Raw genomic sequence first — 24,997 nt, 5'->3', positions numbered from 1 at the left:
TAGGTTACTGCAGGGGATTATAGTGGAACACTGAAAAAATCTTTTGATCAAATCTTTATTTTCTAGACATTGCATTGCTTGGGTTTTTGAGACATTAAATTGTTTCATTGTGCTGATGTTGAGTCATGTTCTTTATGTGTTCCCCATTCATTCCACCTCATTATAGTAGATACATAGTAGATCATAAAACTGATTTTATTTTTATATGAATCAGTGTGACAAATGCTTTGCACTAGAGCACCATCTGGTGGTAAAAACCTACCATCAGCATGCCTTGGATCGAACCAGCATAGAAGCTGGGCTGGTAAAAATCAGAGCCTAGATTCTGAATTGTGCCTTTCTTCACATAACATCTGATACTTTGTTACTGACTACTGATTAGCAAAGATCGTGGAATGCTGTTGACCAAACTGTGATATAATCTGCGTTCTATAGCTTTCAATGTAAGAACAAACGTTCAGGCCCTGTTCACATTAAGGCTGAAATACAAACTTTACCTGAACTCACCGTGGATCCACTGTCTCCTGTAAGATGTCATTTCAAGTGAGATATCCATCCTCCTTTGGCTTATTTTCTAGTGTCTGACAGCCTCTGAGCAACACTGCCTTGCAGAGATATTCACTGTTTTTCACCTTTTGTGTCATAGACTTACAAAGTCCAATGTATTCTGGTGGGATTTATGAGACAGACCAAGAAACAAAAAACTGCCATGACCTTAAACAGGCTGTCCATGCTGGAGAATCATCCAGCATAGCTGAGGATTCTCTGCAGATTTAAAGTACTCATTATCACATAAATCTGATGGCAGTTGTTGCTGCTAACGGTGGAACTAGTTATTAGATTAAGGATTACGTATTTTAAAGTCAGGTTGAAGAGTTTTTATCCTATTGATGACCTGAAACATTTAAGCGAAAACAGAAGAAATGTTTAACGGGGCAAATACTTTTGCCATGCATTGCATTTATTAGTCATTTGCCCTGTAAAGACCAATCAGATAACTTCTTTAAAGTTTTGATATTTAATCAGAATAAATTATTAAACAACTACAAACTCTGTGTGTCAAAGCTGTGGATATTTTAGGTAGTTATTTCTTTACCAAAGAGGACAGGGGCAAGGCTGGCATCTGATGTGCCTTAGCTTGTTACTTTATAGTGTCCATGGTGGGCTACAGCAGCAGGATAGCAAAAAGCTTTGGGTTATCTATAACCAGACTGATTATTAAATTCCTGTTAAATCACACACTGATTAGTACATGTGTGGTTCAAGGTGGCAGATTTATTTACATGGTATAAAATATTCACCAACATACCGTGTAAAAAACAAAGAAACTAAAATAGAAGTTTCTTTTTCAGGCTGGAAATCCAGTGTTCAAGTTGAATCCAACACTGAAAGAAAGCACAAATAAGAGCAATAAACCTTCACAGATTAAACTCCAGTCTGTTCCTGCCTCACAGTTTTATTTTACTCTCCTCACTGACATTCTCCATTCTGTCCACAACAGTTGTTTCTTCCTCCTTGTCCTCCATCGTCAGCGGTAACCAGGAATCCCTGTGTAACCTCTCATTCCTCTCCACCTCCTGAGGGCCAGGGGGTGAGGTTGCCTGCATGTACGCCGGGAGGTGTTTGTATTCATCCTTATTGACATCATAGTCCTTCATCTTTGAGTCCAGTATCCACCAGCAGCCAATGAAGCCGATGTCCAGCACCCGCTGAGGAAGCTCTCTCCAGGGCATTGACAAGTTGGAGCACCGGGCTTCATACAGCATGGTGTCAGGGTCGTAGTTAGCCTGGTAAACCACACAGAGAAGTCCCAGGCTGGCATAGCGGAGCCGATCGTCATTACGAAGTTTCACCAGGTTTTGAACATGGCCATCAGAGAAGCCATTACGGATCCAAGGGGACAGAAGGCCCAATTGGGTGGAGCGCTCCAGCAAGGCAGCCTCAAAAGATGACTGGTCAGGTTTTACGTGAAAACAGGCCCAGGCCCCACCCAGCAGAGTCACGTATACGGAGGTTTTTACTGGCCGTTCCCAAGCACTGACAACCATCTCCCTGCATGCTTCCTTATAGTCGGACAGCAGGCTGCGACACCACACACCTGAAGACAACAGAACAGGCACAATTTAGGCGAAGTTTTGGCTGAATATTAATCACCTTGGATCTATCTTCTACAAGTCCTTTTCAAAATATTAGCATATTGTGATAAAGTTCATTATTTTCCATAATGTCATGATGAAAATGTAACATTCATATATTTTAGATTCATTGCACACTAACTGAAATATTTCAGGTCTTTTATTGTCTTAATACGGATGATTTTGGCATACAGCTCATGAAAACCCAAAATTCCTATCTCACAAAATTAGCATATCATTAAAAGGGTCTCTAAACGAGCTATGAACCTAATCATCTGAATCAACAAGTTAACTCTAAACACCTGCAAAAGATTCCTGAGGCCTTTAAAACTCCCAGCCTGGTTCATCACTCAAAACCCCAATCATGGGTAAGACTGCCGACCTGACTGCTGTCCAGAAGGCCACTATCGACACCCTCAAGCAAGAGGGTAAGACACAGAAAGACATTTCTGAACGAATAGGCTGTTCCCAGAGTGCTGTATCAAGGCACCTCAGTGGGAAGTCTGTGGGAAGGAAAAAGTGTGGCAGAAAACGCTGCACAACGAGAAGAGGTGACCGGACCCTGAGGAAGATTGTGGAGAAGAGCCGATTCCAGACCTTGGGGGACCTGCGGAAGCAGTGGACTGAGTCTGGAGTAGAAACATCCAGAGCCACCGTGCACAGGCGTGTGCAGGAAATGGGCTACAGGTGCCGCATTCCCCAGGTCAAGCCACTTTTGAACCAGAAACAGCGGCAGAAGCGCCTGACCTGGGCTACAGAGAAGCAGCACTGGACTGTTGCTCAGTGGTCCAAAGTACTTTTTTCGGATGAAAGCAAATTCTGCATGTCATTCGGAAATCAAGGTGCCAGAGTCTGGAGGAAGACTGGGGAGAAGGAAATGCCAAAATGCCAGAAGTCCAGTGTCAAGTACCCACAGTCAGTGATGGTCCGGGGTGCCGTGTCAGCTGCTGGTGTTGGTCCACTGTGTTTTATCAAGGGCAGGGTCAATGCAGCTAGCTATCAGGAGATTTTGGAGCACTTCATGCTTCCATCTGCTGAAAAGCTTTATGGAGATGAAGATTTCATTTTTCAGCACGACCTGGCACCTGCTCACAGTGCCAAAACCACTGGTAAATGGTTTACTGACCATAGTATCACTGTGCTCAATTGGCCTGCCAACTCTCCTGAACTGAACCCCATAGAGAATCTGTGGGATATTGTGAAGAGAACGTTGAGAGACTCAAGACCCAACACTCTGGATGAGCTAAAGGCCGCTATCGAAGCATCCTGGGCCTCCATAAGACCTCAGCAGTGCCACAGGCTGATTACCTCCATGCCACGCCGCATTGAAGCAGTCATTTCTGCCAAAGGATTCCCGACCAAGTATTGAGTGCATAACTGTACATGATTATTTGAAGGTTGACGTTTTTTGTATTAAAAACACTTTTCTTTTATTGGTCGGATGAAATATGCTAATTTTGTGAGATAGGAATTTTGGGTTTTCATGAGCTGTATGCCAAAATCATCTGTATTAAGACAATAAAAGACCTGAAATATTTCAGTTAGTGTGCAATGAATCTAAAATATATGAATGTTAAATTTTCATCATTACATTATGGAAAATAATGAACTTTATCACAATATGCTAATATTTTGAGAAGGACCTGTATACTTCATTTGAGCAAAAATAGAACATTACTGGTCCTGACTGTTTCCCAAAGCCTGCTTGAGTTAGCTTGCATAGGTTCTGCAACTTTCTGCTTTATTCTTTCAACAAAATGACATGACCTTCTGGAGTCCTATTGACCCCGTTTTATTAGTCATTTTTTTTACATTTCTTGCCCAAGAGAAAATTCCAGATACACATTTCAAGAGTTCCCTTTCGGTTTGGAAGGAGTCGTCTTTGGGTGGGGAGATGGATGGATGGAGGGATTGTGGAGTGGATGGGTGGACATATTGTTGCATAGATTAAAGTTTTGAACTTCAGCAAGTGTTCTTCACCATATCTACCTTCCTGTCTAAATGCATCCATCTGCTGCCACGTGATTAACTAATATGCTATTAGTGTTAAACGGATGTACCTAATAAAATGTCCGTTGAGTTGTGTGGATATTTGCATAACAACGCCAGTTTAGCAGTCATATATGATTATGTTGCATTAAACATTAATTTCCGCCTACGTTCTGCAGTTTGCTGCAATGAGCCGCATGCATCTCAATCCTGATGGACCAAGGCTATAACGGGATCAACGAAACCGCATCACAGTTAAACATATTTCAAACTATAAATAAATCAATAAAACTGTCTTCCATAAACAATCATTATGTGAATTAGAATAATGTGTCCCTGAACCTCCGCTAACTTTCTCTCTGTAAACTAGTTTCTCACCCGCTTTGCTGCTCTTCAGCCTCTCCCAGCGGCTGCTTGAACCCGCAGCAGCTGCTGTTTGTGCCGCAGCACAGAACATCCTCCTGGCTGTCCGCACAGAAGACATTTCTACTGAACACGGTCACCTTCGTCTACAGCTAACATGTCAAGAGCTGCGAGCTCAAAATGGCGCTCACTGGGTGGCTCGGCTTTAGTCCTCCGTAAGGAAGACTAAAGCAATAAAGGTTCCGCGAAGGCAAAGAAAGAAGAAAAATATCAGTATGAATATGCAGAATGATATATGTTGTAAGTAACTAGAAATACAAGTACTGTAGTTGAAAAATTAATTATTGTATTCTTACAATCTTTATTCAATCAAGGTCATTGTACAAACAAGGCACCTAACATTAAGCCTCAGTTAGTTTGTAATGCTCTATCTGGTTAAATTGCTCATTTGCACATTTTGTTTTCATATAAATTAAGAATTTGCTGTATCATTTTAATTATATAAACCATTAAAGATGGGAGGGGACTTGAAACTATATATGTAATGTTTTGCCATTATGAGCACTGAGATAAGCGGTTAGCAACGTTTTTTTGACCAAACCATTACTTGTAGTTGATTCCAGAATTGAAGAGAAAATTCGCATTCGTAAAATACGTGATTTGTGGTTTCTATATTTGAGTTATAAAATGCACAGACATTACTTTCAAAGTTGGATCTAGGTCTGAGGAAGTCACTAGACGGATAAATAGAATTGAAATGAACGACAGCTTCTTTCGCCAAGAGCAAGAACGGTTTAGGGTGACAGAAAAAAATCCAATGATTTGATCATTTTGACAAACATGCGCACGTGATGACTTTGTTTACGTGGTGACGTGTACCGGAACACCTCCTCTCTAGGCTGGTGACGTAGTTTGGACGGTGTAGCGATGCTTCCAGTCCGTTAACCTTACAGAGACGTTTAGTTCTAAACATTTCAGTCTAGCTGCGTCTTTGTAGACAGGTTGGTTCGTTTTTTTTATAAGCTTTATCGTTTCATTCTGTTGCCTGAAACACCACATTATCTGCTTTTAGCTATGATTTAACTTTCGGCTAAATTCTTATTGTTTTTACTGTAATTAGTTTATGAATTTAAAATATAAGACACGTCATTCAGAATATGCGCTGGGATCCTCAGAACTCCTTCTGTTCCAGGTTTTGCATGAAGCTGCTGTTCTAAACAAGCGATGGCCGGTCCAAATGATCTGCAGTTCCAAGGTGAATATGGCAGCCTGCTGTCTGTTTCTCCTCCTTCGTGTTTAGCCGTTAATGATCAGATTAAAGTGAAATGTAAACCACTAAATCACATTCATTGTAACCATCTGTTTGTCGAAGCTGTCCACTGGAAGAATATAGTGTTATTTAAACTGCGCCATCTGGTGGTTACATTGGATGAGAGCAGCTCTTGTGAAAACACTATCAACAAATTGCCAGAAAAAAACATTTATTGTTAGGGTTTAAAAGATTTAAACTTTGCAGCGCTTTTATGTTTTTTATTATTTGCTGTAATGATTCTTCTTGGCAACATATTTTCTACTGTTGGAAAGCCTGTTTATTGCCCTTTTTAATTGTGCCACATTGATAAGGAAAATGCATTTGTGGGTTGAGCAGCAGCCATTCATCAGTGGGTTGCACTCATGAAAAACCTGTGAAATGGTCCGTGCCATTGCCATAGATCTTTGGGTGGAGGCAGTGTGATGATGTGGGGCAGCACCTCCTGCGCTGAAAAAAACTGGACTCATCGTCATTGGAAGCAATTTCAATGCAGAGATATCGAGATGAGATTCTGCAACCAATGACAATCCCATATCTCCACCAAATACTCTTCTCCAAGATGTTAACATGATCCCCACAGCTTCATCAAGAGATAACCTTCAAAATTTGGGAGAGGATGGCCTACCTGCAGTCCTGGTCTCTAGCCCACTGGATGCTTGTGAAAAGACCTTGGGCGTGCTGTTCGATTTATTTTATTTATTTTTTCATATTTTATCACATTAAATCACACATTAACTGTATTTTATTGATATTTTATATTGTATACCACCACAAGGTGGAAGAGAACGGTTTTCAACACCTCTTGTCCTTCTTTATGTGTAGAGTTTGAAGCAGCAGCAGATCTTCTATCAGCTGACCCCGGGGCCTCCACACTTAGCATATCTGCATCGAATGACCCCACCATCACAGCTGGAACACCAGCACCTGGGGAAGATGTAAAACTAGACCTGTCTGAGGACGAGGAGGTTCAGGAGGAAGGTTCAGAGGTCTTTTTTTTTTTATAAGGACCTAATCACAAAGTGCACTGTTGGTGTTTGGAGTGGACAGTAGCTGACAGCTGCTCTGTTTTTCCAGCTTTTAGGACAGAAACCAAGTGGTGGCTTCTGGACGTTTGAATACTATCAGTCTTTCTTTAATGTGGACACAGTGCAGGTATGAGCACAACTCACACCTTGTGTGTAAATAGCTTCTGAACACAGCTAAGATCTGATAGTAGGTTAATGTTGGTTTGCTTTGGTTCCCCACCCATCCTGATACAGGTGCTGGACAGAGTCAAGGGCTCAATGATGCCTTTACCAGGGAGGAACTTTGTCAAACACTACCTGAGGAATAACCCAGACCTGTATGGTACGTTAAATGTCAAACATTTCAGAATGGATTTTGCTATGAAACATCTATGACAAGCCAGAGGATTCTGTGGATAATTTATTCTGTCCCTGAAAAAGGAACTATGAAAGGATTGGTTTAAATGAAAACATTTGATTCATTGTTAGTGTGAATATGTGTGTTTGTGCAGGCCCGTTTTGGATTTGCGTGACTCTGGTGTTCTCAGTAGCAATCAGTGGGAACGTGTCCATCTTCCTCAGAGAGCCTGGCAACCCCAGTTATCACCACAGGCCACAGTTCCACAGGGGTCAGTCTCTACAGGTCTTTTATAACCTCACCCTGGTGCTTCCCACAGCCTGCTGACTCTGCTCTGTCTCACTGCAGTTACTATAGCTGCAGTGGTGATCTTCTTGTATGCCTGGCTGGTGCCGATCGGTCTGTGGGGATTTTTGACCTGGAGACAGGGGGCTGAGAGGCAGGTTGGAGGCTATTCCTTCCTGGAGACTGTGTGCGTCTATGGATATTCCCTCTTCATCTATATCCCTACGTCGGTGAGTGTATATTAGGCCTTCCAGAAATATTTACTCTACTTAAAGCTTTTGTTAACCAAAAACTTTGATGTATTTTATAGTGATTCTAAACCAACACAAAACAATCTAGAATTGTGGAAAAGAGAATATTTTCCAAATATAAACCTGAAAAGTGTGGCATGGATTTGTATTGTGCCCCCCTGAGTAAATGATTTGTAGAACCTCTTAGTCTATTGGGGTCTGGCTGTACCAGCTTTGCACATCTTTAGACTGAACAGCTAAATAACTCCGGTTCAATCAGATTTCTGTGAACATCGCTTTACAATTCTTGCTAAAAATATTCAACTGGATTTAGGTCTGGTCCGGTCTTTTGACTAGGGCATTCTAACACAAGAATATTCTTGAAACTAAACCATCCCATTGTGAAGTTTGTGGAGGACACCACTGTGGTGGGTCTCATATCTAACAATGATGAGAACCACTACAGAGAAGAGGTCCACAATCTGACTCAGTGGTGCTCCGAGACGATCCTGAACACCAGCAAGACCTAAGGAAGTGATACAGGATTACAGGAGGTCCAGGAAGACTGAACACGCTCCTCTCTACATACAGACAGAGCTGGTGGAGCGTGTGGACAGCATAAAGTTCCTGGGCATTCACATCTCCTCTGACATCTCCTGGACTGAGAACACCTCCCACCTGGTAAAGAAGGTCCAACAATGGCTCTTGTTCCTCAGAAAGCTGAAACGGACCGAACTCTCTACTCAGCTGCTCACAAACTTTTACAGGGCCCCAACAGCAAGCGGCCTGTGCCTTGATGTGACAGTGTGGTATGGAAGCTGCATGGCACGGGGCACAGGTGGTGAGAACAGCAGAGGGGATTCTGGGATGTCGTCTACTGGTGCTGGACTCGATTTATGCTGCATGAGTCCAGAATGGGCCAGACACATTGCTACAGACCACACCCACCCGGTCATTGCATTGTTTGTCCCACTTCTGTCAGGAAAACGATTTAGGACCATCACATCAAATAAAAAAGTTTCTTTCCCAAAGCAGTTGTTCCCCTGCAGGCAGACACTAAACATCCCTGCAGACAATTAAACCACCAGCCCATCTCATACTATTTCAGCGCTAGCTGCAATTTATGTAAATACTAAAGACTACATGTCACATTCCATGTACATATGTTCTCTCTTTCTATAAATGTTTTTACATTTTGTGTGTCTATAACCTACATGTGTATCTTTTGAGCTGGGTCTCAGCTAAATGTCATTATGGTGACATAATGACAATAAAGAATCTTGAACCTTGAATCTCATAGCAGCTCTAGCTGTATGTTTAGGGTGGCTGTCCTGCTGGAAGGTGAACCTCCACCCCAGTCCCAAGTCTTCTTTCAGGATTGTCCAGGATTTAGCTCCATCCATCTTTCCATCATCTCTGACCAGCTCTGTTCCTGCTGAAGAAAAGCATCCCCACAACATGATACTGCCACCACCAGGCTTTATGGTGGAGATTGTGTGTTCAGGGTGATGTGCAGTATTAGTTGTGTGCCATACATTCATGTTTGCATGTTGGCATAATGTTCAATTGACAAAAGCTCCTTCCTCCTCATATTTGCTCTGTAACTGCAACTTTAGGCCTTTTGGCTTTCTGATTCAGATTCTCCACCTGAGCTGTGGATCTCTGCAGCTTCTCCAGAGTTACCCTGTCCTGTCTGCTGTGCTCCTTGGTCTTTGAGAAGCTGTTTGTTCACTAATGTTCTGTAAAAACCTCCAAGGCCTTGACAGAGCAGCTAAATGTATCAAGAGATTTAATTAAACAAAGATGAACTCCTTACTAATGAGGTAACCCTGAAAGCAGCTGGATGTGATGGATTTTAATCAGGAGTATCAGAGTAAAGGGTGCTGCATACAAATGCATGCCACACAATTAAATATGTAAAATATTTTTGGAAAGCATGTATCACTTTCTTTTCTCTTCAGTTATGCTTTAAGTTGTGTTGGTCTGCCACATAAAACACCAAAAAACACATGAAAGTTAGTGGATGGAATGTGATAAAAGGTTAAAACAAGTACATTTGACATAAATACCTTTGCTGAAAACTGTATTTATTTCTAAAGAAGAAAAGTATCCGTGCTTGGTGCTAGATACTTCTAACTGTTCAGAGGTCCAGGGGAGTTTCTGCCTCAGTGGCTTTGGCAGATGGTCAGAGTGTAATACTTCACGTGTACATCCTTGTCATCTCCAGATTTTGTGGATAATACCATATGATTGGCTGCAATGGACGCTGATTGTAGTTGCCATGGTGATCTCTGGCTCAGTCCTAGTTCTCACCTTCTGGCCTGTTGTCCGGGACGACACCAAAGTAACAGCGGTGGCCACAGTGGTGACCATTGTGGTGTTGCACACACTGCTGGCTGTTGGCTGTAAGGTGAGTGAGCTCCGTGGGTGTGGTCACGTTGATTTACAACAAACTGCTAAAACTCTTTGGTTTTGTTTTTTCCTTCCAGCTGTACTTCTTTCAAACAACAGTTCACACACCTCCACCGACCACCATCAGCCCGCTGATCCATACCACGTTGGTGGTCAAAGCCCACTGACCATGACAGTAAAGGGAAGAGGGCTCATCATTTCAGGAGCACAGAACATTAGATACATTACTCTGTGACTGGGAAGTTTTTCTACTGTGATCTTTCTTGATGTGGTGCATGGAGAGGGTTTAACGTGACCACCTTTCCCCAAGAAAGTTAAATTCTCAATTAGCCTTCCAGAATGTTAACAGAAGTGGAGAACAGGTTTTAGATCTTATTAAGTCAGCCTCTGAGTTAGATCTGCTTACATTTTCAGACATATTAGAGGTGCTGCAATGAGGAGCCAAATCCTCTGGAAAATTGTATAAACTCCCCCACAAATCTTTCTTGCACCATAAAATGTTAACCTCGTCAACCCACATACGCGAGTGCAAATCCACTGACATTCCTCTTTGTCCTGCCTAATCAAACATGAACATGCATGAAGAAGACGACAGGAGACAGAGAAGCCATTTCAGCCTGCAGATATTGTTCTGAATGTAATTTAATCTGGAACTGAAAGGTGGTGATGCTGGCATACCGCATCCCTCTCCTCAGAGCTCAGCTTTCACTTTCATAACTTTCATTTAAAACGTTTAAGTTAAATCATAAAGTATGAAGAAGGTTTACAGCTATTTATTTTCTAATGTGAAGCTACTGAGACCTACTTTTGTGTTAATAAACTTTGAATGGTTATTTCTTTTAAAATCACTGGTCCCTTTTCTCTTTCTGGCTGTGCTGAATATAACAACTATCCAGACTCTGGTAAGTTTTACATTTTTGGATATTTTAGACAATGTTTCATACTTCTACAGTCACAGCGAGAACATGTCAACATCATCACCTGGTTGAGAGAATTTTATTTGAACGTTTGTGGACTAAATTTAGGTATTTTATTGAGATTATCAGGGCAGCCAGAAAATGAAGAAAGAACAACCAGCTGAAGTGTTCAGTCCATGTGATGGTGGGGAAATACTTGCCTTTATCTTTATGTCAAGTTGACGTGTACGCTGACAGTTTTGCCTATAATGTTTTGGTAATATATTTGTTAATATGGCAAAAGATAAAAATGTTATGTAATCTACAAGTCTGACTTGCAGACCAAGGACAGGTTATGGCCTGCTTTTTATTGTGTCATTTCATCAGCATTCCTATAATTTAATTATTAACTTTAAGTGTATAGAAATGAAATGGAATGTTACATTAAATGGCAGCACCTATAGACCAACAGCTATAAAGTTTCTTCAATATCAGAACAAAGGCAAAAAACTACGCATTGCACCTTTTAGACTTTACATTAATAAGTAAGCGGCATCTAGTTAAGTACACTACTCACAAAATTGAGGTATTTTTGACTTTCAAGTGCAATAAAATAGGGCATTTAAGTAGAAGCATGCAATGATGCTTTCCTCATCTCAAAAAAGACGACTCAGCTAATTTCACAGGTTTTCTATGGGAGTCTGGAGAAATGCAGGTCACTCAATTCGAGGTACCCCAGTTTCCAGTAGCCATTCACTAATGAGACGACCTTGATGATCTGTAGCATTGTCCTCCATGAAGATGAAATTAGTTCTGTGTTGTTCATGCAGGGGACTGGATTAAGGATGGTATTCAGGTAGTATGGCCTTGTCACTGTACCATTCACAAAGTGTAGGGAGGTTCTGTATCCACTTGACAAATCTAACACCACCACCAAAGGCGCTTCTGGTGACAATAGTGGCTGATCCATGGTGTTCTCCTCGATGTCTCAAACATCTTAACATTTAGGCTTTTAGGTAAATGTTCTACCTTTTGTTTTATTAGCTGTTCTTACTGTCTCTGCTTTATATTAAGCCTATATTTGTATCTACTCTATTTGCACTCACAGCATTTTATCTGTGAAAGGTGCTTTATTAATAAAGTTTATTTACTTACAGTGGTCACTTCTGTCTGAGAACATCCTGTTTGAAGCCTCTCAATGGTGACTTGATCAATTGTTTAGTTGCTGTCTTGGTCTCATGGTGTCAAAATGTCAACAGCATAATGATGACTGTTTAATTGTGATTGAACCAGAATTTATTGGTCGATTCATGGATCAAACACCTGTTCTCCATGTTAGAGAACAACACGTGCCAAAAGTTCTGAAACACTGAACAGTTGGAAATGTATATTGAAAAGTTTAAAGTAGGTCATATGTTCAAAGGTTATAGTGCATTTAAGTTCATACTGAAATTTCACCAGAAAGCAGAATATCCCAAAGTTTTTGTGAGTACTGTATATATATTACTGTTGGTACACAGTTTGTCAGACAGACGAAACTGTTATAGTATCTGCTGTATCAGTGCCGTTATGGTGAAACAGCTTTAAAGGTTTATACCATTTTTAAAAGATTACTTTCAATTTGAAGGAAACTTTGGACTGAAAATGAAACTCCATCTGAACAACATTCAGCTAAGAAAAACATTGCTGATTTACAGTCATGCCAAGTTTAATAAATACATGCACAAACTGGTTCCATATGTAGTCAATCATACCAGGTCTGCAATGCTTTCATAAAGTTCAAGATAGTCTGCATGATTGGAACCATCATGCAGACTTAATCTTCGAAAGTGCCAATATTCAAAGGAAAAATACACAACAAGATGAACACTTAAATGTGTCATTTATTTAAAATTTAAGCCATAGGCACAAATATTTCTCTATATTTAACAAAACCAATCCAGCTATAAATATATAATCTTTGAAAAGCAAATGTTTTACTATGTATTATTTCATGGTCTACAGCTGCAGAACATATTGAATTTATTTTACCCTCATTAAAGGTAATGGGTGGGGCTAACACTGCTTCACTCTAGATCATTGGTTTGAAGTAGACTTAGTGTCCGCGTTAACCAATCGGATATCAGAATCTGAGCCAGTTTAAATAACATGCAGCACTGCAGCACAGAAACCATGAAATAAATGAATAAAAACTGAAAGAAAATGAACATATCACAATTTTTATTAATGGATTTCACATTGGAATGGAGTTCTTTGATTATCAATTTGATATAATTTGACATAGATTATTATGAGGTATTCCATTTGTACTTTTATTTATTATGTGAAAACACTAATGATGTATAAATATTTATTATTTTACTTTTGGCACTTGATTCTATTATACCACCAGCATACATCATTACCAGCTCCTAAGTGTTTTGAACCTCAGGTAAAGTCAAATAAAGCCTGGCTGCGGATAATTTCAGCACAGCAGCTGGAACATGATTGTCCAGATCTGTTTCAAGTAGATCAATTCTACACTTTTCCATTAAAAAAAAACTAATCGAAGGAAAATAAAATTAGCTCTCTCAAATATTATCTATGTGAATGTTCTCTAATTAGGGTAAAAGGCGAAAAAATACCGAAATTTATCAAAGAGGATGCTTTGTTATATGGAAAACCTTTAGTTTTTATTCAAAGCAATAAGCTTGAACCTTCTAAAATTATTGTAAGTAACAGTGTCCCTATGTGTAATGGACAGATATTGCAGTGAGTTTGTAAAAAAGTCAATAAATCCTCAATCCTCAATAAACTGAAGATATTTGTATCGATAGGAAAAAAGGCATATTAGGTGATATTAACCATCTAAGGTTGTTGCTATTTTCTCAACCAGCAGAACTTTCCATGACAAAATAGGTAGTTGTCTGGCTGAATAAAACAGCCACAAACTTAACAATGTCTCTTGCAAAAGCTTAGATGTTTAATATCCACTGGTTTTGTATCTCACAAACTTGAACATTTTCTTTTTGACTTGTTTTAAATAGGTAAAATCAGTTAAAACACAGGTTATTTCAGACCGCCTGTTAACTTCCACATTTCTGAGAATTTCTTCACTTTCTACAAATGAAAAGGGACTGAATTTATATAGCGCTTTACACTTGAGCCTCGTTCACCCAATCACTCAAAAACGCACACTTTCCATCCGCACCAATCTGTGTGTGTTTTCAAAAGCCTGTCAGCATTTCCAAATCCAGCATGCTCTATCCCAGAAGTTTAAAGTTCAAAAGGATAAAACAGAAAAATATTGCTGCACTCTGTTCAGCCATCCTCGTTTCTTCTTGATCCTTCAGCATGTCCCAAAATGTCCAACAAGACAGACTTTCCTTTAAAATAGCTTCTAAAAATCTATGTGCTTCCTCTGACCTTATTTTTTAATACCTCATCAGTACTGAAAATAGGTTTCACTGAGTGTTCTTCATACATCAACAGCATCAGAGCTGTGGTGTGGTGTTGTTGGCACAGCCCAGTAGCAGTTAATTATGGTACATTCACACATGTCATGGGGTGGATAATTGGGGCTTCTACCATCCTGTCTGTGGTCAGGGTCCATCAAGCTGCAATGTCAGCCGATTCTGGCCAGCAGCTGATTTCTCAGTTAGAATCAGATTGGGTTTGTTCAAATGCAAGTGAAGATGCAGTGACCTTCCACAGCTCCTGCAAAAATAAGAACAAAAGTATTATCCAAAAACATATTGCCTCTAAATACCTAGTTTCACTGCATAAAAAGTATAATGCAATAAGACAAGTAAGGAAAAAGTATTTACTAGAAATGATTCTAGTAACTGCATTAAATATCCTTATTTAACTTTTTCATTTATATAGCACAGATTCACAACTGACGTCGTCTCAAGGCACATTACAAGACATTACATCCAGTTCATATACAAATATATTTCCAGTTTGATAGTTATAAACTACTGCAATAAAGTTGTGTTTATTATGCCAAGTGGTAAAACGTTTTCTATCAAAGGAAACCCGGCCAATTGCATCAAGTCACTGACTTTGCAGTCATCCCTCCTCCTGAATGAGTAAGTAGCAGCAATAGACAGTTATTGGCACTGAGTCACCAAGTCTGAAGGCAGCTCCCCATATCAAGCATGCATGTGGTGACCGCGGAGAGGAGAACTCTCTTTTAACCGGATAATACCTCCAGCAGTAGCAGAACCAGAACCTGGCTCAGTGTGAGTGACCATGTGCCACAACCGACTGTAGGATTGAGAAGACAGAGCAGACAAAGAAGTACTGAACGAGGAGCACTTTCTATGCTGAAGAAAAATGATGGTTAATGCTCCTTTAATGGCTTCATCAAGAAGAGAAACACAGCCAACCATTTAAGCTCTGAGCATTTAGTAAAATCTATGGGATGATGTATACAGTTAATGGCAGACATAGCTCGGCCAGACAAAAACAGAAAATACAGCAAAATGGTGGCTATAAATGTTCTCCTTACCAGCTGCTCAATACGTTCATATAGAAGAAATTGCGAAAAGTTTAAAGGGACATGTTCCACTGTAAATCTGCACCGTCCATCCTCCAGGTCCTGCAGCTGGGTCAGACAGTGCTTGAAATGACTGTAAGCCTCACAGCAAACATCCATGTGTCGCAGACTGAAGTTCATCCTAAAAGACAGCGAAAAAGGATTTTTGCCAAAACTGAACAAATGATACATAAAAATATCCATCAATACCAAAACAAAGTAGGAAATCTGACAGCTTAACACTATACAGTGACAGTGCCTTGCTCAAGTATTCATAAACATTAAAGAGTTACATCTTTTGTAACACTATAACCACAAACTATTCATTGAATGAATGAATGAACAACCACAAACTAAAAATAAAATCATTGACATCCTCCTGAACCTAACTAGCTCTATAGTAAAAGAGGCAGCATTGGAAATTAGGTTAGAACCTGATGTAGAAAAACCTGAATTAAATGAATGGCTCATTACCAGGCCTCTGCAGGGCTGAATGACTGCTGATGAAGAAATTCAACCATTTGATTCAGATGTGTGGAGAAGGGATGCATCTAAAAAAATCAGAATAGTAGCTCTTGTGGAGATATATTATGTGTGTGCATTATTATTATTATGTTCATAACCTGTGTTAGTATAAGACATTGTGGCCTGCAGAATTGTTATTGCACAAAACTTGGCCTTGAGTGTGATGAAGCAGAAAATACGGAGAGCTGAAGGAGTGTGTGAAAAAGTAGAAACTGACTTACTTACTCCCTGCTTATATCAGTAGATACGAGTGCAGGTGCTGGGAGACAGGAACATGTCCTAATATGGTAGGCAGGAAAATGTGTGTACGTGACTATATGTGAGAAAAAACTGTAAACAGGGCGCTGCCCATTTTCATGTGTTTTAATAAAAGCCATGTGTCCAGTGAGAAGCTCCGAAGTCGTCTCGGTGTGTGTTCTGATCACATGAGAGCTTCCCTGGTCCAGGTACTTTTAAATTCAATATAACGGTGTCTGAGTGTATTATTTCAATAGGTGTGAATTCTTTCAGCTTACGGTGAATAAACGAACACGCCGAAGACCTCTTGGAGGGGGTGCTTCAACAATTGGTGACCTCCGACGTGATTCACGGCTGAATCAGGGAATTTGGACAAAGAGAGAGTGTGACAAACGAACCTCCTGACATCCAGGGGCCCCCACAAATCAGGTATGCAGAGCCTATTGTATTAAATTCTGCCGATTGAATTTATGTATTGGCCAAAAATGTAGAACCACTGACATCTCTAGGATGTCAGTGGTTCTGAATGTTATTACTCTGCAAAACTGTAAAAGAGTGTGCATTAAGTGAACGCGTTTAAATGGAGTCAGATATGAAAAGCTGAAATAAGGCCAAAGGTTAAAGTCCTTTTGGGTCAAAGGTTAAAGTCCTTATATTGCTGAGCGTGGCGTCTCAACTTATCAATTGACGGATTGATAAGGGAAAGCCAGGTTTAAGGCCTGTGGAACTGGCAAACCACAAAGGGTTAGAGTCCCATCTAGTGGTCACACGGAGGAATTACACAAGCGACTGGAAGTGCAGTCGAGTTTAAATATTTGAACACACATTCTGACTTAAAAATGCGGTTGTATTTTTAATTATTTGAGCGAAAATGAAACACATTTATTGAATATAGGGTGAAGTGGCTTGTAGTGGATTGTTTTTGCATATTTGTGCATATTTCCTGTGTGCGAGTGTCTGTCACTGACTGTTGTGTTGAATTGAGGAAGTACGAGCTGGAATGTGTGTGCGCGACTGAACGAGATGATCATTTGGGTTAAAATAACTGTCGAGTCCTAGGGATAAGTGTCTGTGTGGCGGATTATGGAATAAATGTGAATATTAAGTGTTTTTGCTGATATTAAACGGTAGTGACTGTGGGAAAACGCTGACTGCGTCTGTGTATGTGTGTGTGTGTGTGTATGTGTGTGTGGGTACAGCCAGCGGAGAGCAGCTTTACCATTGCGGCTGAATAAATGCACTGTGTTGTTAACAAAGACAATACAGTGATAAGCGGATTTTGTGTGCATATTGTGAAGAGTTCATTGAACATTTATTTCACAGGATTTTAAACAACATGGAAGGGACCGAGCAAAAGCTCTGATTTAAAAGGAGATGTTTAAAAGTTTATGGAAAATTATGTGAAGGGGGCCGAAGAAATAGAGTAATTGGTTTTGTTAAACACATTTTCCTTGGCAAAACAAACCTTTAATGGACAAATTGGGTTATTTTTGAAGGTAAGAAAGATTCTGATTGGACAGTGGTACCACACAAAAATTCAACTAATCTCATGTTTCCTAAAAGACTGCATAGAAAAGGCTCTCGGAACCGCAGAGTTATTTTCCACCACAGTACCAAGTTTTTTAAGCATGCTTTTTCTTTATTTTAAAACAGATCTGTGTTTTTGGTTTTGTTCTTGTTTTTTTAGCATAATGTTTGTCTGAAGCTTCTTATGAACTGGGTTAGGAGCAAATATGATCTGAGGTAAATTAGGAGCTGTGAACTCATAATTTTAAATCTGATTATTGTCCAAGCAGAAATAATACACTAACAGGTCTGGGAATATTTAGCCACTCCTCTCTTCAATCTGCAGAAAGTTAACATCATTGCTCATTTTAGGAAAAGAAAAGAAATAAAGGTCCTCTCAACACTAAAGAGGATGGTCGGCTTAAACTCCAGTCTCCTTGTTTGATTTCTTAAGGTTTAAAGATTAAAAGAATACATAGGAGTACAAAGGTACACAAGGTGATTTCAGATTATTAAATCATAAAATATTGGAACATTTATCAGCATTTAGATTATTAAAGAGGGGTTCTAGTAATAATTTTCTCCCCAACTCTCAAAATTTAAATAGCTAAATTAAGGAACATTATGTGTGTTTTCCCTTTGAAACACTATGTGGAACAAAGTCCAGTTTGGAGTCAAGTTTCTTATCTTAGTTTCTGATTAAATCAAACACTGAAGTTTTTGTTTTGTTTGGGTATAACATAAAAATGTCAACGCTGACTTAAAATACTTCTTTACATTTAACCTGAGCAGAGAAATTCTTGAATGCAGCTGCGATCAAATTGAGCAAAACAAAAAGAGAATTATGACAACAACTCTCAGGATTGTAGATATTATTATTATAGAGATACAGTACAAAGAATTGGCAAAAGGTTTCAGCATCAGTAAATTTGGATTCATTTAAGAGAAAACTGTTGCTGTGCTTCTAAATATTTTGAGATCTCTTTGGACTATGTGCACTCATCTTAAAAAGGATCCTGAAGATTGTCATAACAAAATTGATCAATTATAGTATTAAAAGATATGGCTGAGAAAACATATTCTGAAAAGAGATTGTTAATAATTTCTTTGAATTCATGAAGCTTCAAATTTGGACATTTGTTTGTCTTTGATGTTTTGTCTTTGTTTTGTTGGAATGAATGTTTGTTTATATGTTGCATGAAACAATAATCCATGTTTAGAATAATGTTTCTAAATCCCAGATTGATTAAAACTTTGAGTTTTCAGGAGAGTTAAGAAGCAGCTTGTTTCTGAGGTAGGTTCATGTTAACAGTTTTGTAGTTTAAGGTTCATTTAAATGTGTTGGAATGGAGAAACTGTGGTTCCGCCCATAGGCTGTCAATCAGAGGTTAGTTCTGCCTGACTCCGCCCACCTACCAGGTTGGTTCATGCCTTTGTTGTCATGGTAACGCTCAGCACCTCCCTTCCTGAGTTTTAACACTGTTTAAGAGACAATAGAATCAAAATGCTTGTAGTGATTGTTGCCTTAAAAACATGTTTTTTTGTATAATAATTAAGGATGTAGCATGACTTTTAGATTTATGTGTTTTATTATTAAAAGGTTAATGAAATAGTTTAAACTAGTTTGAAGAATTAGTTTTACATACAGAATCATTGGTGATTTATTAGATTGAAAGTTTTCCCTGCTGCCATTAAACTAACTGACAGTTCAAGATATGCCAATACTTTTTTGAGTGTGAAAACATGTTTGGGTGTGAAAACTTTTGAAAGTGTGAATACTTTTGTAAGGTGTGAAAACTCTTTAGGGTGCTAATTGTTGTACTACCAACAATATCATGATAAAATGCAAAAGATTCATTTTACAGGGAAATAATTTCATATTTGGCTCAGATTTTGTGCATTCTTGATTTTCCTCTTTGAGAGAAGTTAGTTTTCAGCTCTGTGAGGCGACCTTGACAAAGAGATGCAGCTGCCTGAGAACAGAGATAAAACTTCTGCACTAAAGGTAGAAGCCTGTCTCTGCTGAGAGATGGGGATTGTAACTCTACCCTGCATGTGTCGGGCTCAAGGTCCGCGGGCCAAAACTGGACCCCAGAAGTTTAGTGATTCTCTAGAAGTAGAACCTTTAATATGGTGATTGTGTGCTTGAATGTTATTTTGTCAATCAATAAGCAGTTTTCTCTACATTCTGCCACAATCTGCCTTTTGAAAATGTTTTAAATCTTGCTCTTTATGTATAAAAAAAAAAAGAAAAATTGGCTAAAGTCTGCAGACACAAAATGAACCTGGATTGAAGCTCTAACTAAGTTTATTTAATCTGAGATCTTCTCCAAATGCAACAGTATATGTCAGTCTACATGAGATACTAACAACTTCACCTACTGGTATAATATAAAGATCTGATTGAATATGTGAAACAAACAATGATGAAAGTTTTTCAACAGGTGATGCTCATCCAGGAGGAAGACAGTGTTCCTAGGAAATGCAGCTCATTCATTAACAATCAATTTTTCTCCTATAGGTGGAAGTTCTGCTGACTAATCATAGGCTGGATCTATGAAACATTATGAGCACAGACCAAATGACCAAGGTTCTGACTGACTTATGAACCTCACTGACCTGACAATGATAACATGACACCCAACAGATAACACCTTTAAGGTGGACCCCACTAAGACCACCTTATTGATTCTTGGTGAATAAAAAAGAATTGAAGCGTTCAAAACAGACCTAGTGGAAACAAAAGGGGTTATGAGGAAACGATGTACATTTTAAGAATAATAGAAGTCAAATTATGTTCAAATTTTTGCAAATAAAATGACTGACAGATAAATAAGTAAGTAGTGTGTGAATGTGTGTGAATGGGAATGACTGATTTTATTGTAATGCATCTTTGAGGGACCTTAAAAGCGCTAATAAAGGTCTGATGTTCTGATGATCTTTGCCAAACTTATATCTTAATAAGGTTTCCAGAATCTTTTCTGAAAAATCATATAAAGATAGCAAAGTTTCTACCTGTATTGAAAATACTGATAACCATAAGAAAGTTCATAGATCTGTCTTCAATTTTTCATAATTCTTTTACAAACAGGTTATTTAAACTTTCATGTGGCCAAATGTCTGTATTTGACTTTCTGTTTTTGTGAAATAAATGTCTGTTTCATGTTATGTAAAAATTAGAGTCCTCAACATTACCATAATAATATTAGGTCAGTTCTCTATGGTAAAACAAAAATATTTTAACAGATGTTTAGACTTTTTCCAGTCAGGTTCAAAATGATTGAATTAGACTCAAACTTAACATAAGATGAAATGAACCTTAACAGAATTACTGGACTGGACTGAAATAGAGAAAACTTGAGTTAATTGAAATAAACTTTAGTTACTTGAATTAAATACAAAGCTGACTGAAACTGTATGTTGTATCTATAAAACTGGGTAAGACAAACTAAGATTATAAGATATAATATGCCCTTCATTTTTTGTGTTCATCAGTGAGTTTTTATTTTAAATTTTTAATAAGAACTAAACCAAGCATCATTTAAAATAATAGCAACTACCACAAATAGTGATCTCATTTTTAAATGTAATAAGGACAGCGGCTACAGTGACACATTGGGAAGACCCACGTGTCAAGGGGAGAATATGTTACATCTGGTAAAGCATTAATGCTACACTATAAATTTTTCTGACTATGCAAAGAATTTTTGCAGATCATGCATAATTTGTTGCAAACACGGGGGAAGAAATATTGCCTAGTTGTAATAGATGAACCTAGTTACACATTTCTTCCCCACATATGGTATCCCACAGATTATAAGGTCAGATAATGGAACTCATTTTATAAATAAATTAATAGAACTAAGTTCTAGAGCATTAGGGTTTCAGTTAAAGATTAAGGAAAACAATGGAAGAAACAGGGAGGCCATGACCCGAATGCCTATCCCTGGTTAAATTATGGATGAGAATAACTCCAAATCAAACTGGTCTTACTCCATTTGCCACCTACTGTACATCATTGTATAACTCCACCCACTATATTCTGAGCCTGAGATCACGTGACACCAAGTTGCTGATGTGAATTCGTATTCTCAAAGAAATAGTACATGGCAGACCGTTTTCTCTGCCCTCTGACATGAATGAAATACAGAAAGCACAACAGGAATGGGACAGCTGTTTAAAAAGCCATATAAACAGGAGTTCCTGTTGACATGTGTCAAAAGATGAAAAATAATCCTGATTTGCAGGGAACAGACTTCACAAAGTGGGAAAAACCTTTAATTCACCATTTACATACAGCTCAGGAGGCAGAGAAAAAGAAAAGAGGAGAAAGAGCAGCTGCAGAATCAGCTCCTTAAATTACAGCTGCAAGAGGCCAATTAAATAAGAGAAAAATGATATAACTGAAAATGTAATGTTAGCTGCAGCTCAACCTGTTCCTCCTGCAGCACACACCCCTATGTCTATGACTGATCAGTGGCAAGGAGGGGGTTACTCCCTCCTTGCCACTATACATTTTAATAATTACAGGTACAGTGTCCCCGGTCGTGGAGGCAGATGGCATGTTGGTGGTCGGCTGGTCGTGGTGGATGGTGCGGAACACCCAAAGGAAGGGGTGGAGCCAGCAGGGCACTGGGAGATGTGTGCTACAACTGTGCAGCGTGGGCACAGCAGATCCCACGTTGCCTGCAAAGGTGGGAGAGAAATGTCTGAATTTTTTTAGTGGACACTGGAGCTACTTATTCCACCATAACACAGCAACCTCCTAAACCACTGCTCTCTACCAAGACTGTTTCTGTGAGGGGCTTCTCAGGGGCTGCATAAATTCTTCCTGTTCAGATTGGGACTCAAAGAGTAACTCACCCTTTTGTGTGTTCACCCAGCACACCTGTTCATTTGCTGGGCAGAGACTTATTAGTCAAGCTGGGAGCATCAGTGTTGTGTGGTACTGATGGGTTAACGGTAACTTTTCCAGATGGTTCCTTTTTGGCATGTGGACAAATGCTTCAGCATTGACAATATTTTTACAGCCAGTTGCAGAGGCATATGCTGACATCTCCAAGCAGCATCTTCTCTGTGTATCAGCTGTGGAAACCCTGGATTCAAAGTCTCTGCCCCTACACCTCTCCGCCTGACCCGCCCCATGTCACTCTGTTCTACGACCGTTGTCACACTGAATGGTACCAGATTTGTTTAATGAAACAGTAGAAGGTAGGACATGGTTTATTTCATCCAAAAATATTTATATGGCTCCTGAGGGTGTGGCTGCAACAGTTGATTTAACACCTGACCAAGCAGAATGGTATTTAATGTCAGATGAAGCTGTTCCTCATGTTTCTCTTTCTTTGCATCCTGAGTATCAAAGTAAGAAATTGAGAGGAGTGGTAAAGCACTCTTTTCCTTTCCACTGTTGCTACATGCATGCTCAGAATGAGGGATTGCTGCAAAGACGACAACACAATGCTGCAATTCCTTCCACTTCACAATTGAATAATGGAAGGAAAATCATACATAATTTTCCAATACTTTTACAAATAAAACACTAATATTTGGCCTAAATAATGTAATCAGCCCCCTTAAGTCAATTAACAACATCAAAGCTTTTGGTTGTAACATTACAAAATGTTAAAAAGTAGAATTAGGTATGAATACTTCTGTAAGACACTGTAAATTTCAACTTAGTCCTTACTGCATTAGGCTATAATATGCATTTAGCATGCAGAAGGTTAAGAGTTCTTTCAGCTCCCAAGTTAACAACTAAGGAAATGTTAATTAACAGGATTTGATCAGATAAGATGTACGAATAAGTGTTTTTATCGTCTTCACCTTACCTTTTCTCTAAAGAAATAAAGACTGTGCATGTGTGATTAAAGCTGCTGCAGAGTCGGTACAGAGTTCTGAAGAGGCTGTCTGTCAGATCATCATCATAGCAAACTGGTGACACAAATATGAAAACATTTGTCAGTCTGTTATTCTGGATTCTAGGGATGTGCAGCTCTAATGGTGTCAACTACAAAAGATTGAACTAAAAATAATTTGTATTATCTTTTCCCTAGAATAAAATGAGAACATGCTAGAACTCATGACTGATGTTCAGGTATGCGGCTCGTTGACTCTTAATTCCTGCACAACACATGTTCCACTGATCAAAAGTACACTTAAAAACTAATCCTTTCTCCACACGACCTCTATGTTGGAAATAAAGGTTTGGGCATGATGACTGGGGTTTGGTGGCAGGGGTGGTGGTGGCAGAGCCTCTGAGACATCTCTTGTCAAGGTGGTTGCCTTGAGGTGGGTGTGCTCTGATGGCTGGCCTGGGGGGTTGCTACAGGTGTCTTTAGGTCATGGCTTGAGTGGAGGGGTTGTGCATCTTGCTCAGAGAGGTTTGTAGAGTCTGGGTGGAGTGTCAGCTACTGGTCCAGTGTTGGTGGCTGTGGGATGTGCATCAGCATGCCACCAAATAAGTTACAAAGTGGACATGCATTCCATAAAGGTCAAATCTGAGGAGTGGACTAATAGTTCCCTGTCAAAGGGTTCCCCCATCTGAACTGTGGACCTTCTTTATGGATAAAAGAATAACGATGTGTAAAAAAAAAAAGTATAGTAGAGTATAGTATATATGCATGCCAGACTTTTCAGATTTTTATTAAAAATCAAATAAAAACCATGGGTCGTTTCTATTTTTTGTTTGTGAGTGTAGTGTAACATGACAAAATGTGAAAGATTAGGAGCAAATAAAACTATAGCAAGGCACTGCATACTGTTGTAGAACAAGATGGTTTGATTTAGCTAAGAAAAACTATTAATTATTGTTAATAATTGCAAAACCATTACCTACCATCAGCTGCAATAATGAAGCTGGTGTTGTCATAAAGATCAGCGACTTCCTCTTCAGTCCAACTAAATTCCATATCAACATCTACACAGAATGGAGTTAAAAAAAGATGAAGGTGGTGAATTTATATAAAAGCACCAAACATAAGTCATCATCTATAAGCACTCAAAAGCATTCCTGAATATCAAGCTCAATAAAACACTCTACTCTAAACCTAAATATTCATGAACGTGACGTTTAATCTAGGAACAGTGTTTATAATTACTGCCCAGCCTTTTAAAAAACAACTGTTCAACAGTAGTAAAACTACAGCTGGGTAATGAATGACTGAGAATTCCACTGCAGGATTTCACAAAAATATATTGTCTTTTTTAAAAAGTGAACTGAAAAA

At 39.1% G+C, this 24,997-nt stretch overlaps 3 protein-coding genes across 8 annotated transcripts in view; 1 reads left to right on the top strand and 2 right to left on the bottom strand.

Annotated features, from left to right (window-relative positions):
* Positions 1–1,255: 1,255 nt before the first annotated feature.
* Positions 1,256–4,700, bottom strand: LOC124863157 (mitochondrial import inner membrane translocase subunit Tim29-like). The gene is made up of 3 exons (XM_047357420.1): positions 4,503–4,700; positions 1,479–2,098; positions 1,256–1,385 (listed from the first exon to the last, which is right to left on the bottom strand). The coding sequence occupies exons 1-3, from the start codon at positions 4,606–4,608 to the stop codon at positions 1,329–1,331; spliced, it is 783 nt and encodes a 260-aa protein (XP_047213376.1). The 5' UTR covers positions 4,609–4,700; the 3' UTR covers positions 1,256–1,328.
* Positions 4,701–5,355: 655 nt separating this feature from the next.
* LOC124862282 (protein YIPF1-like) lies at positions 5,356–10,933 on the top strand. The gene is made up of 9 exons (XM_047356104.1): positions 5,356–5,488; positions 5,680–5,742; positions 6,622–6,785; positions 6,874–6,951; positions 7,059–7,146; positions 7,316–7,432; positions 7,510–7,676; positions 9,904–10,086; positions 10,166–10,933. Exons 2-9 carry the CDS (start codon positions 5,712–5,714, stop codon positions 10,253–10,255), a joined length of 918 nt encoding a protein of 305 aa, XP_047212060.1. The 5' UTR covers positions 5,356–5,488; positions 5,680–5,711; the 3' UTR covers positions 10,256–10,933.
* A 2,838-nt stretch (positions 10,934–13,771) lies between these two features.
* Positions 13,772–24,997, bottom strand: part of LOC124862181 (methyltransferase-like protein 22) — a 35,707-nt gene continuing 24,481 nt past the window's right edge. For 4 of the 6 annotated variants that reach the window (XM_047355996.1, XM_047355995.1, XM_047355998.1 and 1 more), the window contains 4 exons: positions 24,610–24,690; positions 23,603–23,705; positions 15,477–15,645; positions 13,772–14,680 (listed from right to left, as the gene is read on the bottom strand). In XM_047355996.1, the coding sequence (XP_047211952.1) occupies positions 14,618–14,680; positions 15,477–15,645; positions 23,603–23,705; positions 24,610–24,690 (416 nt within the window). In that variant the 3' untranslated portion in view covers positions 13,772–14,617. Of the gene's footprint in view, positions 14,681–15,476; positions 15,646–22,129; positions 22,458–23,602; positions 23,706–24,609; positions 24,691–24,997 lie in introns of those variants that run through there. The other 2 variants (XR_007036882.1, XM_047355999.1) reach the window with 2 other exon arrangements.

Source organism: Girardinichthys multiradiatus, chromosome X (genome assembly GCF_021462225.1).
Source record: "Girardinichthys multiradiatus isolate DD_20200921_A chromosome X, DD_fGirMul_XY1, whole genome shotgun sequence".
In the NCBI taxonomy this organism is placed as follows: Eukaryota; Metazoa; Chordata; class Actinopteri; order Cyprinodontiformes; family Goodeidae; genus Girardinichthys; species Girardinichthys multiradiatus.
This window is presented reverse-complemented; position numbering and strand designations above follow the sequence as displayed.